Genomic DNA, 17378 nt, shown 5'->3' on the forward strand with positions numbered 1-17378 from the left:
TCTTTACTACGTCTGTATCTTTGGGGTAAACACCCAGTAGTGCAATGGCTGGGTCATAGGGTAGTTCAATTTTTAACTTTTTAAGGGACCTCCACACTGTTTTCCAGAGTGGCTGTACCAACTTGCATTCCCACCAACAATGTAGGAGGGATCCCCTTTCTCCACATCCTCTCCAACAATTGTTGTTTCTTGCCTTGTCTATCTTTGCCATTCTAACTGGCGTAAGGTGGTATCTCAGTGTGGTTTTGATTTGAATTTCCCTGATGGCTAATGATTTTGAACATTTTTTCATGTGTCTGTTAGCCATTTGTATGTCTTCATTGGAAAAGTGTCTGTTCATATCTTCTGCCCATTTTATGATTTGTTTATTTGTTTCTCGTGTATTGAGTTTGAGAAGTTCTTTGTAGATCTTGGATACCAGTCCTTTATCTGTGGTGTCCTTTGCAAATATATTCTCCCATTCCGTGGGCTGTCTCTTAGTTTTTTTGACTGTTTCCTTGGCTGTGCAGAAGCTCTTTATCCTGATAAAGTCCCATAAGTTCATTTTATCTTTTATTTCTCTTGCCTTTGGAGATGTGTCGTGAAAAAGGTTGCTCTGGCCGATGTCATAGAAGTTGTTGCCTATGTTCTCCTCTAGAATTTTGATGGATTCCTGTCTCACATTGAGGTCTTTCATCCATTTGGAGTTTATTTTTGTGTATGGTGTGAGAGAGTGGTCAAGTTTCATTCTTTTGCATGTAGCTGTCCAATTTTCCCAGCACCATTTATTGAAGAGACTGTCTTTTTTCCACCGGATGTTTTTTCCTGCTTTATCAAAGATTAGTTGCCCAAAGAGCCGAGGGTCCATTTCTGGGTTCTCTATTCTGTTCCATTGTGGACCTGGTGAGTTTTAACTGCAGTGCCAACATCCCAGACCCTGAAGTCCTGGAATTAAGAACCTGAGCAGAGGTGAGCGATCATCCCATCCTTCCTTCTTCTCTAAGGAGCCTGGGCCTTGGAGTCAGGCAGGTGAGGGTTCAAATCTCCCTCCGCACTTTATGTTCCACAAGGGCAAGACTCCACCTCTTTGGTTCACAGCTATATGCCAAGCGCCTAAAACAGTGTCTGAGACGTGGTGGGAGCTCAATAAACATTTGTTGAATGAATGGCGATACGCCAAGCCTCCTTTCCTCATCTGTGAATACTCTATCTGGAACGGCTGCTGCATAAGGAAATTACCTAGCCCTGAACTTGACGCACAGAAGGCGATCAACAAGTTGTATTTTTCCTTCCCCTCAACAGCAGACGGGGTCCCCAGGCGACTGCAACATAAGGGTCTGGGTCCCTGCGCCCCCGCAGCCCCCGCTGGGTGGTCGGGAGCACGTGGGCCGGGAGGGCGGGGTGAGAGCGGAGCGGCGGGAAGGGGAGGGGGCGCCGGCCGGCGACTCGCGCGGAGCCGGTCTCCCCGGCTTACGTAAGGCGCGAGTCCCGCGCGGCCGGCTGGGGCTCGGAGTGGGGGCGGGCGGAGGCGGCGCCGCCCAGCGGGATCCGGGCTGGAAGCCTCGCGGAGCGCCGCGTCCCAGCCGAGGTGTGTGTTTATCTGCTTGGGGTGGAGAGGCTCCGGACTCGGACTCCTCGCGGCTGGGAACGCAACGGTCCACCCTCGGCGGAGGTGGGCGCTGGGCGGTCCGCGCGGGCAGCGGCCGCGGCGGCGACTCCGGGGGATTGACAGCCGCTGGGGAGGGGCCGCGGCGCAGACGCAGCGCTGCCCACGTGCGAGGGCCGGGGCCGGGGCTGAGCCCCCAGGCAGCCCGGTGCGTGGGGCTACGGGGCGCGCGCGTGGAGTCACCGCCCCTCCCGGCTTCCTCCTCGGTGGAGCCGGCGCGGGGATGCCAGGCCGCCTGGCCCCTTCCTCGAACGCCGCGTGGGGAGCGAAAGAGGAAGGGATCGAGGTGTGCCTGGCCGGGCGGCCCTCTGAGCCCCCGAGGTCGACCCCGCTGGGGGCGGGGACTTGGGACTCGTACTGAATCGCGGCGTGGGGGCGAGGAGGGCGGATGGGTAGCGTGGCGCCTTTCTCCGCCTTCGAGCCGGCCCCGGAGCGGGGCTGAAGGGAGGGGTTGTCTCAAAAGTCACTCCTTCCCCCTGCAGGGGCGCCCGGAGAGTCCCCGCGCGAGCGGAGAGTGTCAGAGGCTGAAGCAGCAGCAACAAAGTTCCCGGGGCTTCTCCGAGGCTGCTGTCCGGGTTGCCTGTTTGGCCGCCCCCTCCCTGCCTGGCGAAGGCAATGGCTTCCAAACTCCTGCGCGCGGTCATCCTTGGGCCGCCGGGCTCGGGCAAGGGCACCGTGTGCCAGAGGATCGCTCAGAGCTTTGGCCTCCAGCATCTCTCCAGCGGCCACTTCTTGAGGGAGAACATCAAAGCCAACACCGGTGAGGGGTGCAGGGGTGCGGGGGCGAGGGGCGGGGGTGAGCCGTAGCGGGATCGGGTTGGGTCGGGTCTCCTCGGTCCCCAACCGCCCTTCCCCCGCCCGCGTGCGGTCGTGCAGGCTCCTACGTGCCTGGGAGCATGCAAACGGTGGCCCGCGGCCGTGCGGCTTAACCGCGCCCCTGGAGGAGGCCGAGGCTCGCAGGGAGGAGGGTGGGAGGTACACGGGGCTCCTCACTCCTCCCGGGCTCCTCCTGTCTTGGGGGAGAGCTGGTAACTACCCAGATGAGGGTAACCACCCAGACAGCCCCGAAAGCCCCGAGCGTCCCTCTCGCCCTATTTCTTTAAAGCAAAGCCCTCTTTGCCCACACCTCCCCCGCGGCCCCGGGGAACTGGGGCGCCCGCTGCTCTCGCCGCCCACCTGTGGGAGTCGGGTCCGGCTGCGCGCTGGGGAACCTGTGGCGCCGCGGGGCTCGCAGCCGCGCGCTGTTACTGCCGCTCCGCGCCGCCCGGGGCCTCTGAGCAGATCCCTGGTGGCTTTGAAAGGCCTGTCTGTCGGTGTCCGCCTTCTAAGGTAAACACTCACCACGAACTCCCCGTTTTTCCCAAGCCCTCCTTCCCGAGCCGGGGCCTGGACGTTAGGAGACTACGTAGTAGGTGACTCGATCTGATAAATTATATTTTAAATCCAGCTTCCCTGGAAATGGCTCCTTGAGAAAACCTCCCTAGGCTGGCGTCGTGGATTTGGGGATGTAGATCGCCTGATCGCTTAGGGTTTCAGTAGGGCCCTTCACCCCTCTCCGTCCACCTCACGTCCAGCCCAGTTCTGATGAATTGGCGTTGAAAGGTGCGAGGTGGCTGTTGCGCTGCTGGTACGTAACCCTTCTGGGATGCATATGCTCATAATTAGCAACTGCTTTATGCAAACTTGTTACTGCAAACGGCGTGCTGTACCTTCGCTGCTGTCCTCAGCGGTGCCCAGGGTGGTTATTGCCCATCGGTGGGCTGATTGATCCAGAGATCTTCATTACAGAAGCACAGATTAGTTTGAAGAGGTGGGCGGAGGACTGTGCTGGAAAACAGCGTAAAAGCTAGGAATTAAGAAATATCTACAAGGCAGAGTTTTATTCATTATCTCTTAAGCTATTGCAAAAGCAAACTTTTTACTTGGATTCTCAAAGACTCGACCTCCCTCCTCCCCCCCAGTCTCTCAGAAGGGAAAGTTCTGTGTACCGGGCTGCACCTTGAATCTTCTCTTACCTCGCTTGGGTCTGTTTTAATTTTAATACCACATTTAGCTGCGTTTTATTCTTTTTGTTTTGGAATGCAGTTTGGGAGAAGAGTAGTGTGAGAGGGAAGGCTGGCTCTCAGCCGGAGGGTTTTCTGATTGGCTCCGGTTTCTCGGTGGTAGGGAGCCAGAGGCATGGCGAGGGGAGGAAACGGTGCAATGGCTTTGAGCCCATTTCTTCGCATTCTCCATACCTGACTTGGGACTGGTTTCCTTCTGGCACGAGGGACGGCACCCTGTCCATCCCACACTGGATTAGTGCCCTTTCCATTTTTAAAGAGAATGTGATGGGAAGTGACTGACTTCTGAACTTTCGTAGAGGTTTTGAAAACTTTCCAGTTGCTGTTTTCTTTTATTCTCACTTTTTTTTTAATTTTAAACTTTTCTTGGTTTTTGGATTTTAGTTTCTGTTGTTTCACATGCCTTCATTTTCTCCCCCTGCTGTACGACTGTGACTGTGAAATGTTTGGATTTTTTTTTTCTCTTGGGAATCAAGTAGTTTTTGCATAAACCATTTTAAAAAATCGTTTGTCAGCGAAAGAGAAGAAAAACGGAGGGCCGAAATTTGTTCTCAAAGTGGCTTGTTTCTGGTGGACTTGGAAGGTGTTCTCAGATTATTTTTCTCACAGAAGGTTTTAAGAGTCTTACAGACTCAGTGCCTGGTAAATAAGAAAACATTCCACAGTATTTATTCTGTTACCTGCTGTTGGCTTTTAGCTAATTTTCTGGTAGAGAAACACAACAGCCCCTCTGTATATGTACCCCTTTATTAAAGTTGAAGGTTTGAAGGAGATGATGAAGCATGACAAAACCCTAGGAAATAAAACGTTGGTGGGAATTTGAGTTGGAAAGTATCTCAGGCCATCTGCTCCAGCCTCGTTTCCAGCATACTCCTGTCCATACGGCTTTCCTGCAGCCTCTACCTGCTGAAAAGCTGCTAGTCCAGGGAAGGACTACTCACTGCTTCTAGGAAGCCTTCCCTCATCTGCCCTAGCAGAGTTCATTTCTTACTCGGCACATAGCTTGTTGATGCTGTCACATGCAGTGCAGCAAATGTCTGTCGGATTCATCCAGTAGGTATTTACCGAGTACCTGTTATGTGTCGGACAGTGTTCAAGGTATTGGGGGCTGTAGCCCCATGTGCCCCTTGTTATCCCTTCTACCTTCACCTTGTTCCAGTTCCCACTGAAGAGATTTCAAGGTCAGGGATGTGGATGGCGAAGTACCTAGTGCTTAAAAAGGGTTCAAGTCTATGTTGAAGGTGTGGGTCCCAAATTCTGTCTGCTACTCAAAAGTCAGATAACCTCCAGTAATTGAGTCCATTCTGTTTAATTAGTCTTGATTTATGGTAAAAGTCTGTGCTTACTATGGATCTAAGATAACCTCAAGATAGCTGTCACTCATTGGCTCTGCCTCATCTGGCTGGAGCAGTGCAGGCTGAGACTTGATCAGAGACTTTATGCGCCTGGGTGGTTTAGTGGGTTAAGCCTCTGCCTTTGGCTCAGGGCATGATCCTGGGATGGAGCCCCACTTCGGGCACCCTGCTCAGCGGGGGGTCTGGTTCTCCCTCTCACACTCCATCGGTGCGGGCTGTCTCCCAAATAAATAAATAAAATCCCCCGCCCCCCGAAAAATGACCCACACCCAGATGTTTGGTTCTCTTTGGTGTTCTTCAGTACTTTGCATGAGTAAGTGGAAGGGAGAGTTCTCATAGATTGCCAGGAGGGGGTCCTGCACTCTGTCATAAGGAATATTAGCTTTTCTGTGTGTGTGTGCGCACGCGTGCGCGTACGTGCGCATGACGCGTGCGTGCGCATGACGCGTGCGCACCCGGCTGGCACTTAGTAGTGAGTCCTATTAAAACTCGTCTCTTCTGTTAAGTGATGGTGACTGAAACCTCGCTCTGAAAGGATGTGAGAATCCTGCTTTAAGGGTTGGACAGATAGTGGCATTTAAAAAATATCAAATTATTCTGTACTGGATCTACTATCTCAGGTGCAGGAAGATTGGCAGATTTCCATTTGGAAGCATCCTGGACTTGATTGGGAGAAACTATGTTCAAGAACAAACCTGTTTCTCCTCTTAATTAATATTAACTGCAGCTCTTGCTGGGGTTTGCCGATGGGACCAGCATTTCAAATTAGACTATGGCCTGAGCCTCTTTTCTCTGAAAAGATGACCTAGTTCAGAGGGCTCAGGTTTTTGTTTTGGGGTTGGGTTTTTTTTTTTTTTTTTTTGTATTCATTAAGTATAAATATGTCTTTTCTTACATAAGGGTGAAAACTTCTGAATGTTGGAGGATAGAAAGGTTGTATTCAGGAGACTTGACGGAGTTGAACAAGGTATCTAAAACAACTTTAAATAGTTAACCTTTGTGTAGATCATAGAGTGTCTTGGCTTATTATAAGATTTCTAGAGTATTCTGTGTTCCATTTTTTTTGCCCCCTAGCTTGGTATAGCCCAGGTCAAGGCATTGAGGGAGCAGAAGCCTAGCTGAAGACAAAGCATAAGCTGACACCCTGCAACCTCCTCCCCCCACTCCTGGGTGGGACATGTGTGATATTCTTTCAGGAAGCTCCCAACAACGGCAAGGCCTGTGGTATCTTGTAGTTGGGTCCTCTTTAGCATACGAGAGTTCTTTTGAAACCTCCCATTTCCTTACTCCCCCAACTCCCAGTATATAATCACCACTCTTCAAAATCCTGGTGCAGCCGCACTTTCTGCCTGTACGTGCTGTCCCTGTGCTTTAATAAAACCACCATTTTGCACGAAAGACGTCTCAAGAATTCTTTCTTGGTCGTTGTCTCCAGACCTCACCCCACTGAACCTCACCTATATTCCAAAACCACATTAAAGGTCTGACCAGGTTGGGGTGTCTCTCGATTCCACAGGCCACTCTACAACATCTTATTTTTTCTGATTTTTTTGAGGGTTTTCATGGGTGTTGGAAGAGAACTGTTTGTGACTTTTTTTTTTAAAAGATTTTATGTATTTGAGAGAGGGCATGAACAGTCAGTAAGGGCAGAGGAAGAAGCAGACTCCCCACTGAGCAGGGAGCCGTACTGGCCTGGGGGGGGGGCTCCATCCCAGGACCCTGGGATCAGGACCTGAGCTGAGGGCAGCCACTTAACTGACTGAGCCACCCAGGCGCCCTAAGAATTGTTTGTGACTTAAATAAGGTGGCCCCTGACAGTACATCTGTTTTGGCCATGTGCACAGCTGCATCTGAGCATTCTTCCAGTGTGGTCATTTTTTTTTTTTTAAGATTATTTATTTATTAGAGACAAGGTGAGCACAAGCAGAGGAGGGGGCAGAGGGAGAGGGAGAAGCAGACTCTCTGTTGAGCAGGGAGCCGGGGCTTAATCCCAGGACCCTGAGATCATGACCTCAGCTGAAGGCAGACCCGCTTAACCAACTGAGCCACCCAGGTTCCCCCCTGTGTGGTCATTTTTTAAAAGGAGCTTTTTCTAGCCTAGATTGAAGTCCTGCCTTGTAGAAAATGTGAATTGGATTGGATTTTATCCTAAGGGCACACTGGAAAGCTATTGAAGATTTTAAATAGGATACTGACATGAATGGATTACTTTCTAAAAGTTGACCTTTGGGATGTCCTGTGCAGTGCCTTTGTTAAGCAAGAGTGGTAGCAGTAAGACCGTATAGGTGAGAGAGGACCATGGCTTGGGTTGGGCAGTAGTGGCGACGGCAGAGAGAAACGGAGGGCTTTAGGATGCGTGTGAAGGCTGAGCCAACTGGACAGAATGAGTTGGTTGTGATGGGTGGTGGAGAGAAAGCAGTCCACAGTCAGTCCTAGGATTTTGGCCTGAGCACCTTGGGTGAATGTGCCTTAGGGTTGGAGTTACTTGCTGTTTACTAATGCTCTTATGAACGTCACTGTATGTGAATCATTGGGCAAATATACTTTCCATGGCATAGGTTACGAGAAATAAAATGACCGGAGCAGAGTTGTTGTTAAACTGTAGAAGAAGGGAATTTTAAACTTCGCTTACAAATATCCAGTCAAGGTCTTGGTATAAAAGTTGATAATAGATTCTAATTTGTTTATGTACTTTTTTGCTTAATATTTTATGTAAATATAGACTTAGATAGGCATACAGAGTATTTAAAACTCTTTTCCTTGTTTTTCTGATTATAAAAATAATATATGTAAGTTATTAAAGAATTAGAAAATCAAGAAAGGTAAGACAAACACTTGTAATCCCACTAACTGGAAGGAAAGAATACTGTTAATGCTTGTAAATACAGTATATCCTCCCAGGCTGATTTTCAGGTCATGATCTCAGGGTCATGAGATTGAGCCCCACGTTAGGCGTGCAGCCATCTTAAGATTTTCTCTTTTCTTCTCCCCCTCTCTACCCTCTCCCTCTCTACCCTCTCCTTCTCTCTCTCTCAAAAAAAATACACTATGCATTAATGTTTTGAAAATTGCTTGCTTTACTTTACAACATACCATTTAATATTTTCCAGTGCTGTTACAGTCTGTTCTTTTTTTTTTTTTTTTTTTTTTTTTTTTAAAGATTTTATTTATTTATTCGACAGAGATAGAGCCAGCGAGAGAGGGAACACAAGCAGGGGGAATGGGAGAGGAAGAAGCAGGCTCATAGCAGAGGAGCCTGATGTGGGGCTCGATCCCATAACGCCGGGATCACGCCCTGAGCCAAAGGCAGACGCTTAACCGCTGTGCCACCCAGGCGCCCCTACAGTCTGTTCTTTAATGTGAGTTTAATGCCCGTGTGCTATTTCAGTATAATTTTTAGCCCACCTTTGATTTTTCAAGAAGGTAATACGTGCAGATGGTAAAATTTTCTTTTTTTTAAAGATTCATGAATTTATTTATTTGAGAGTGCGTGCATACAGGCTGGGTAGGGGGAAGGAGTAGAGGGGGAGGGAGGGGATCCTCAAGCAGACACCCTGCTGAGCCTTGAGCCCAGCTTGGGGCTGAATGCTAGGACCCTGAGAACATGACCTGAGCTGAGATCAAGAGTAGGATGCTTAAGGAACTGAGCCATCCAGGCGCCCTGAGGGTAAAATTCTCAAATTAATACACTAGGAATGGTGTGGAAAATCTCTTTCCCCTCCTTGACCCTTCCTTCCCCAGTTACTGTCTACAGGGTTACCTACTAGTTACTTTCCTTGGATGTTCGTCCAGAGAATTTGCATACATATGTAGAGTATATATAGTACAGCAGTAGCGTCTTTTTTTAAAAGGTACAAATTTAGGGGCGCCTGGGTGGCGCAGTCGTAAAGCGTCTGCCTTCGGCTCAGGGCGTGATACCGGCGTTCTGGTATCAAGCCCCACATCGGGCTCCTCCGCTGGGCGCCTGCTTCTTCCTCTCCCACTCCTTCTGCTTGTGTTCCTTCTCTTGTTGGCTGTCTCTTTCTATCAAATAAATAAATAAAATCTTTAAAAAAATGAAAAAAGGTACAAATTTATGCTTTGTTTTTCATGTCTTTGTTTAAACTTAGCAGTATAGCTTAGATGTTGGTTTCTGCTAGCAGGTATCAGTTTTACCTCATTCATTTTGAAAAATGACCACATAGTCTTACTGGACGCTGTACATAGTTTTTCTAACGAGCTATTCTCAGACATTTTCATCTCATATTTAAAATTTACTGAGAACTCCATAGAGCCTTTGATATGGGTTAGACTTACAGATACTAACTGTATTAGAAGTTAAAACAGAAATTTAAAAAATAGTTATAGATTCATTAACAATAATACACCCATCACATATTAACATATTTCTGTGAAAAGTAACTATTTCCAAAACAAAATCTGAGAGAAGTAATGTTTTCCCGTATTCACAAATCTTTTTAATGTCTTGCTTTGTAAAAGAAAGCTGGATTCTTTTTTTTTTCTTTAAGCTTTGAGAGCAAGAGAGCATGAGGGAGAAGGAGAGAATGTCAAGCAGACTCCCCGTTGAGCATGAGCCCCACATGGGGCTCGATCTCACAACCCTGAGATCATGACCCGAGCTGAAACCAGAGTTAGACGCTCAAGTAACTGAGCAGCCCAGGTGTTCCAAAAGCTGGATTCTTAATCCGCTTCTTAATTCAGTTCGTATGCTGTGTTATTTTGGTTAAAGTACTGAAAGAATACTTGGCTTGGCTTCACACAGATGTGTAGTTAGAGAAAGAGGGAGCTCACCCCTGAAAGGGTGTTTGTGGACCCTTGGGGTCCTTGGACCACACTTGGAGAACTGCTGATTTAACTAGTCTTCTGTTGATAGAATTTACATTATGTACAGCTTTTGGTATACAAAGCATGCTTCCCTGAATGTCCTAGTGGATAGGTCTTTTCAACAAATGTGTAAGTTCCAAGCATCGCTGGCTTGTGGGATGCAAAGAAGTGAGACAAGGTCTGTTTCCTGAAGGAGCTTTTGAGTTGATAGGTAGAGGCAGGCAAACCAGGAGAGAGTGACAGAAGCTGAAAGATGTACGTGTGTAGGTCCCACAGCACATTGGGCAGTGTGGCTGACCCAGCACTGAAGAGGTGGTGGGATAAGGGAAGGCTTTCTAGAGCTGACTCCTGACCTGAGTCTTGACAGATGAGTCTCGCTACCAGGTGAAGAGATGGTCTTTGCTGCTATATAACTGAACTCCTTCTAGAGTGAGTTTATGGTCCACGAGAGATCATTGCTTTTGTGGCTTGATCACATCGTGTATGCTACCATTTTAGTCTGTACTCACCTCTGCTTATACTATCAGAGGAAAGGGTTGTTACACCTGCTCCATATTACCTTTTCCAGCTTTTATTACTTGGGCTTACCTGTAAGATGCACATGTATATAGCCACATCATGGCTTATGAAGCTTTTAAACTTCTGGTTCAGACTTCCTAGAGCCCAAGTGGTGGCACCTGATCATGAAACTAGTAAATTGGGTACCCCGCTATTAGCTACCAATCTACCCGTTATAACGGACATACCGAATTGCCTAGTTCCCTTAAAATCTACCAAGTAAATTATTGGACAGTATTACATTAGGCTAGTGTGTGCTTTAACACTCTGTGTAATCTATGTTATAAGAAGATTTAAGGACTTGGAAATTGTTTTTCTTAGCATTCTTTTACAATGGGTCAGGTAGCTGGAGCATGTACTGTCTTTCAGCAAATGGATTGTTTTTTAAAGCATGAGCAGGTAGTAGAGGCTTTGAATTACTCTGTGCCCCCCCCCCCACTTTGGTGTTTAGTTCTCAAGTTGGCCTTTAAGACCTGGTACAAAAGGTCTCATCTTACAGTTTCATGAAGTGCAGTTAGGTGGCTGATGTTATATTTTAACAGTCTTATGTCCAAGTTCCAAGAGTTCTTGTACTAGTTAAACGACAGGCCTGGCAGCAAGCATCCCTTATTTAGCCAGAGAGGCTGATACTATTGAAATAATGCAAAGTCACACCTGCTCATCAAATTCCCAAGATGCTGGAAATCAGTTATTTTCTGTTCCTCAGCACTTTCTAATTGACCAGCAACCTGTGACTTTGGCCCTTTCTAATTCTTGTGACTTGGTCATCGTAGCTAACATTTGCAGAGGGTCAGGCATGCGCTGGGCTCTGCACTGGCTAATGTGTGTATATTGTCCTCTAGTTCACGCACAGATCTACAGAGAAGTTGTTACTCCGTCATTTTACAAATGAAGAAATGGCTTCAGGGAGGTTGTGTTACTTGCCATAGGTCAAATAGCTAGTTAAATAGAGAAGTAGTCTTCAAACTTGGGACTCCATAGGTAGGGTTAAACTTCCCATTAGGTTCTGCAGGTACTCCAGTAGCTAGTGAAATAACCCCTTGCTGCCTTGTAAACAGCACACTGGGACGGCGGATTGCAGCTCAGCTGTCTGCAACACACTGAGATTCAGAAGGTCCTTTAAGGGTAGGCTGGAGGTATGTGGTTTGTTGTTGTTCCGTTCCTAAAACATTTTTATTTAAAATCTAAATAAGGAAACACTGACTTCCTCCCTCCCCCAAAAAGAACTCCAAAAGGTCTAAAATAGAAACTTGACGCAGTTGTGAGGAGGTAGAAAGTGCCTTTCCTTGTAATTGTTAGGGCTTCTGGAATAATACCTGAACCTGCTATTTCGTTAGTCATTTGGCAAATGTTTCTGTGCCTGCATTAGGTATGAGGAGGCACGCAGAAGTACCCCTGAGGCTCTTACTGACTCGGGTTCAAGTTCTAGGTTTCACATGATGTTGCCATGAGTCATGCTGGGATGTGTGTGTGGGTGAAGTGTTGAGGTCATGGACAAGGTGGGGAGGGCATTGTTCAGGTGTGCCTTTCTCCTGGAATCCCTTTCACACTTCCGTTAATCTCTCAGTTTTCAGTCTCATTGTTTGCATGAAGATTTTCCACAGCTCTTGCTGCTGCACACCGTTTTTTTCCCTGAAGTTTCTCTTATACCCATCTGTGTCTCTAACACGGCATTCATTATCACCTCCCTGTCAGGTGATCTATTTTGTAACATCAGTTATAGTCGCTCAGCACCTGAAGAGTAAATTCTCCATGTCAGTTCAGCTCAACAAATGTTTGATAGCCCATTAAGGCAGGAGGGGAGCTGTGCTATAAACAAGGGGAAAATAATCAAGATAACCTTGTGTATGTTATGCATTACATCCTGTCTGAGTACTACCAAAAAAATATGATAGTACAGTGATGGAGAGTGACTGGGAAGACCACTTTAGCCTGTGAGGTTGGAGAAGGCCCCTCTGAGGAGATGGTGTTTAAGCTGAGCCCTGAGAACGGGTAGGAGCCAGGTGTGTGAAGATTCGGGGGCAGAGACAGAACGGCATGTGGAGAGACATGGAAGAGAGGAGGCGGGTGTTTCTGGAGCACTGTGAGAGAGGAGATGGTGGAAGGGAGGCTGAGAGGGTTGGCATAGGGCCTTGAGGCACGATCAGGAGTTCGGCTTCTGGGGCAACTGGATGAGAAGTGACTGGAGTTTTGTTATTGTTACTAGTGTTGATGTGTAACAGCTCTACAGAGATAACTTGTGTAGGGGAACATTTGTCCTTATAAAGCGTATAAACCATTTGTTTTTAGCAACCATCACATCACCACTGTCTAGTTGGAGAACATTTTCATTACCCCAGGAAGAAACCCTGCACCCATTAGTAGTCGTTCCCCATTTCCCTCTCCCTCCAGCCCCTGGTAATCACTAACTTACTTTCTCTTTGTATGGATTTGCCTACTCTAGATATTTCATATAAATGGACTCATACAAGGGGTGACTTTGTATCTGGCTTCTTTCACTAAACATGTTTTCAGGGTTCAGCTGTGTTCAGTGGTGTAGTTACGTATCAGTACTTCATTCCTTTCTATCACCAGATAATATCCTGTTATGTGGATATGCCACGTTTTGTTTCTTCATTCGTTGATGGACACTTGGGTTGTTAACTGCTCCGAACATTAGTAAACAGGGTTTTGTGTGCATATATGTTTTCATCTCTCTCGGGTGTATATACCCAGGAGTGGAGTTGCTGAATCGTATGGTAACACCATGTTTAACATCTTGAGAAACTGACCCTGTTTTCCAAAGCCGCTCAACCATGTTGTATTCCCACCAACAATGAATGAGGGTTCTTACAGTCTTGCCAACACCTGTTAATGTATGTCTTTTTGACTTTCACCACCTCAGTGGGTGTGAAGTGGTATCTTATTGTGATTTTGATTTACTTTTCCCTAAGGACTAATGATACTGAACATCTTCTCATGTGCTATTGACCATTTGTATTTCTTCTTTGGAGACTGCCTATTCAGATCTTTTGCCCATTTGCAGATGGGCTCATTTGTTCCTTCATTGTTGAGTTCTTTATATATTCTGGATACAGGTCCTTTAATTAGATATATGATTTGCAGATATTTTCTTCCATTCTCTGGGTTGTCTTTTTACCTTTCTTGATGTTGTCCTTAGAAACACACAAGTTTTTAAATCTGATGAAGTCCAGTTTATCTATTTTTGTTTTTGTTTTCCTTTGTTGCTTGGGGTTTTGGTGTCATTGCCTAATCCCAGATCAAGCCCTTGTTTGTAAAATATGGGACTGATAGTCTGATTCACATTTAAATAGATCACTCAGGCTAGTTGGAAACTGGATCGGAAGGCTCTAGAGTGAAAGTAGGGAGAACAGTTAGACTTTTAACATCAGTTAACTACTTGTTAAATCAGTGTATTCCAGTAGCATCCTATTTGTTAATAGGAATAAAAAGTGGTCTCAAACCTTTAAGGAATTGATAAGGTAAAACATACACCCAATTGATTGTTGTATAAGGCAGATTATACTGAGTGCTATTAAAAAAAAGAATGAAGGGATACCTGGTTAAGCGTCTGACTTTGCCTCAGGCCATGATGCCAGGATCCTGGGATGGAGTCCCCCATCCGGCTCCTTGCTCAGTTGGGAGCCTGCTTCTCCCTCTGCCTGCTGTTCCCCCTGCTTATGCTCTCTCTCTGTGACAAATAAATAAATAATATCTTTTAAAAAAATAGTGAATTTTTAAAAAATAGGAACACTGAGGTTACTTGCATAAACTTACTGAGTTCTTTTTGTATCTCCAATGTCTAACGTACAGTTAGTGCTTCATAGTTGTTTGATATACTTCTGGATGAACAAGTTTGTGAAAACTGAGGGAGAGATGGCATTAGAACTGAGCCTTGAAGGATGGGGTAGGTACTGGCAAGTAGAAAAGTGGGAGCAGAGTGTTATTCTTGGAGGGATCATATCTGAGAGGACGTGATTAAAATTAAGGGTATTTCAATTGAAACCTAGAGGTGGAAGAATTATATAGGCATGGGAATTAGGATTGTCCTTTGGGGCTTACATATTATTCCAGATTGAGTTTATAAATAAATAGGAAGGTGGTGGGGAGTCATTGCCTTCCTCAAACTCCTTTAGTGGCACAATTGTTTTTCATAGCGAAGTATGGTGTGAACTGTAGTGGAGAGAAAGTGGAGCATACCTAAGATGGTGTCACAGCAGTTTAGATCAGGTATAGGGTAAAAGTAATGGAAACAAGGGGATTTAGGAGAAGCTGAGGTAGTGACAGTAGCACCCAGTAGGATTGATTGTACGTGGGCATGGTGGGAAGGGCAAAGCCAAATGCAACCCTTGGAAGGGTTGAGTTTCAGTGATGGTGGGGAAAAGTGGTCCCATTTAATGAAGGAGGGCAGTCCAGGGTTGGGGATGATGGCAAGTGGAACATACCTGCAGGAAATTCCAGGTGGAAGTTCTCTAGTGGGTTTTGGCATAGCAAGTGATGGGCACAGGCAGTTGGCTGTGAGGCATAGAGGAAATAAGGTTGGGCTTTGGTCAGTCATACCTCTGGCTCAGCCTCTTATTGGCTTGGTAAACTTTGGGGGAAGTTAATTAACTTGATTTCCTCCTTTGTAAGAACCCCCACTTCACAGGGCTATTGGGAGGATCAGATGGGTTCATCTGTATAAAATGCCTGGCAAGTAGGAAGGTTCTCTCTGTGGTTTGTTTCCTTCTTCCTTGGAGTCATAATACTTTAATTTCGTTGAAAATCTTCCTCAGTAAATGTGGTGCTTTGAATGGAATCATTGGCATAATCCAGTGGGATTTGGGTGTGTGTGTGTGTGTGTGTGTGTGTGTGTGTGTGTGTATACACTATGTGTGCCTACATGTACCCACCACTTAACCACACAGCAGAAGCTACAAGCACTCACTGTTTTTAATCTATTACTTGTGTCGTCTTATTTATTTTTAATTTGTCATGTTTCCATTCTTGTCCAGACAGAAATACTTATCCTAAAGTTATGTATGTACCTCTTTTGGGAGACTTTCTGGACCCAAAGTTGCTTTGGGTCATCATTAAGATGAGCATTTCTCTACCTTTACCTGTTTGTTTGATTGGATAAAGTTTTCTCAAGGTCTTTTAATGTTCTGGGTTGCTGATATATCTTTTTCAACTTTTGGTTTGCCTTGTTTTCCTAAATTCTTACTCAACGGCTTCTGTATTTTTTCTTTTGCAGGACTTTTGTAGATCTTGGTAAGAATTAAGAATAGCCAATGTAGTTTGTGGGAGAACTATAAAAATTGATTGCATGTGTGAGTACAGCTTCCTAATTTTCTTAAATGGTAACTATAGATACTGTCTCAGGGCACAATTTAGTTTTTCCATGAGGGAGACTGATTTTTTGACTTGCATTATTTCGGTGGCTTAGTTTTAAAAAAAAATCAAGAATCTAGCTTGGAATACAATGAAAGTGCAAGACCTCCTTCCTCTTGAGCTCAGAGTTTTGTTTTAGTTTTCTAGGGTTTTTAGGAACTAAACATGATGCATAACAATGTGTTAAGTTTAATTATTTGTTCCATTTCTTATGTCTTAGAATTGGAAGGGATTTGAGTCCTTCTGTCCAAGTGGCCATTCTGTGCTGGGTCCCTTCGGTAGCAGCTGACAGCCAACTCTCCCCCACTGGAGGCAGGCTTTTTCACTGCTGGACAGGTCTAATTGTTGGAAGATTTTTGTCTTTATACTGAGATGAAAGCCAGTCCTTGAAACTGTCATCCGTAAACTGTTGTCCACTTGTCCAACTTCAGTCCTTTGATGTCACACATTAAGTCCACCAACTCTGCGATAATTGAAAATAGTTGCTAGGCGCCACTTCCCTGATTTAAGTTGTCTTTTTTACCACGCCCCGAAGACTAGCCCTCGTTCCCTCAATCATTCTGATAACTTTTCTGGATTCTTTTCAGCCTGGTTTCACTCTTAAACTGTGATGGCCACCATCACTAACAACTAGCCAGGTATGTTAGGACCATTGTAGCTGTCATGGCTTTACTTCTAAATTCTACTCTCTTACTAAATGAACACATTATTTGGGGTGTTACTGAGCATCGTCCTACGATGTGCACTGAGGCTCAGTTAGCCTCGTAGAGCCCACGGTATGTGAGGCTATCTCCAAACCTAAGCACAGACACCAGCTACTCAAATCTGTAGTCCTGTCCTTTGAAGGGTCCTTTCTTCGTCTCCCCCTTGGTTCGTTCAGAGGATTAGGATGGCGTAAAGTATGAGGGACAAATTGGAAACATTCTGGGAGCTTGGTGGAATGACCAGTTAGCCTAAATATTGTGGGACATTGAGCAATGTGATGAACAAATCATGACTAAATTTGCCCAGGTTGTCATTAATTACAGTTTATTTGAATAGTTTTCACATATTATTTATTTCCTAAAATTCAGGACTATATGATTTTATGCCAGATGCCTTTGTTGATGCAAAACCCTGAGAGGTGGCGTTTGTCTTTAAGAGTGTGGGCTCTGAGCTGCAAAGCTGCCTGGGTTGGAATCCCACTCGGCGACCCTTGCTCCACAGTCTTGGGCAAAGTAGCTAGCTTTGTGTTTAATCATTTATAAATGAGAGTAATGGTGGGGCTGCCTCACGGGATTTCCTCGTGAATATTGAGTTAATATGTGTTGGCAGGGCTGAGGCTTTGGGGAGGTGAGTGAAGCACTGTGCTTGAGTGAAAAATTTAAGGGGCTGCCCAAAATCTCAGTAAGTAAGAGAAGTGGTAGTTTAATTCAGTAAAAGGAACAAAATACAAAATTTTTAAATAAAGACCAGACCTGATTGAGGCAGGATTGAAATGGGTGAGTGTGAGTTGTATAAATGAGTTGCATTGATTTTCATTGTGGATATTTTTGCACTAATTTTGATACTTTAAAATATGGC

At 45.7% G+C, this 17378-nt stretch overlaps 1 protein-coding gene across 5 annotated transcripts in view; it reads left to right on the forward strand.

Moving 5' to 3' along the window:
* Positions 1-1429: 1429 nt before the first annotated feature.
* Positions 1430-17378, forward strand: part of AK4 (adenylate kinase 4) — a 66734-nt gene continuing 50785 nt past the window's right edge. The window contains exons 1-2 of one of the 5 annotated variants that reach the window (XM_034653623.1): positions 1430-1567; positions 2128-2405. In XM_034653623.1, the coding sequence (XP_034509514.1) occupies positions 2261-2405 (145 nt within the window). In that variant the 5' untranslated portion in view covers positions 1430-1567; positions 2128-2260. Of the gene's footprint in view, positions 1652-1691; positions 1794-1913; positions 1932-2004; positions 2406-17378 lie in introns of those variants that run through there. The other 4 variants (XM_034653625.1, XM_002924672.4, XM_034653626.1 and 1 more) reach the window with 4 other exon arrangements.

Source organism: Ailuropoda melanoleuca, chromosome 2 (genome assembly GCF_002007445.2).
Source record: "Ailuropoda melanoleuca isolate Jingjing chromosome 2, ASM200744v2, whole genome shotgun sequence".
NCBI lineage: Eukaryota > Metazoa > Chordata > Mammalia > Carnivora > Ursidae > Ailuropoda > Ailuropoda melanoleuca.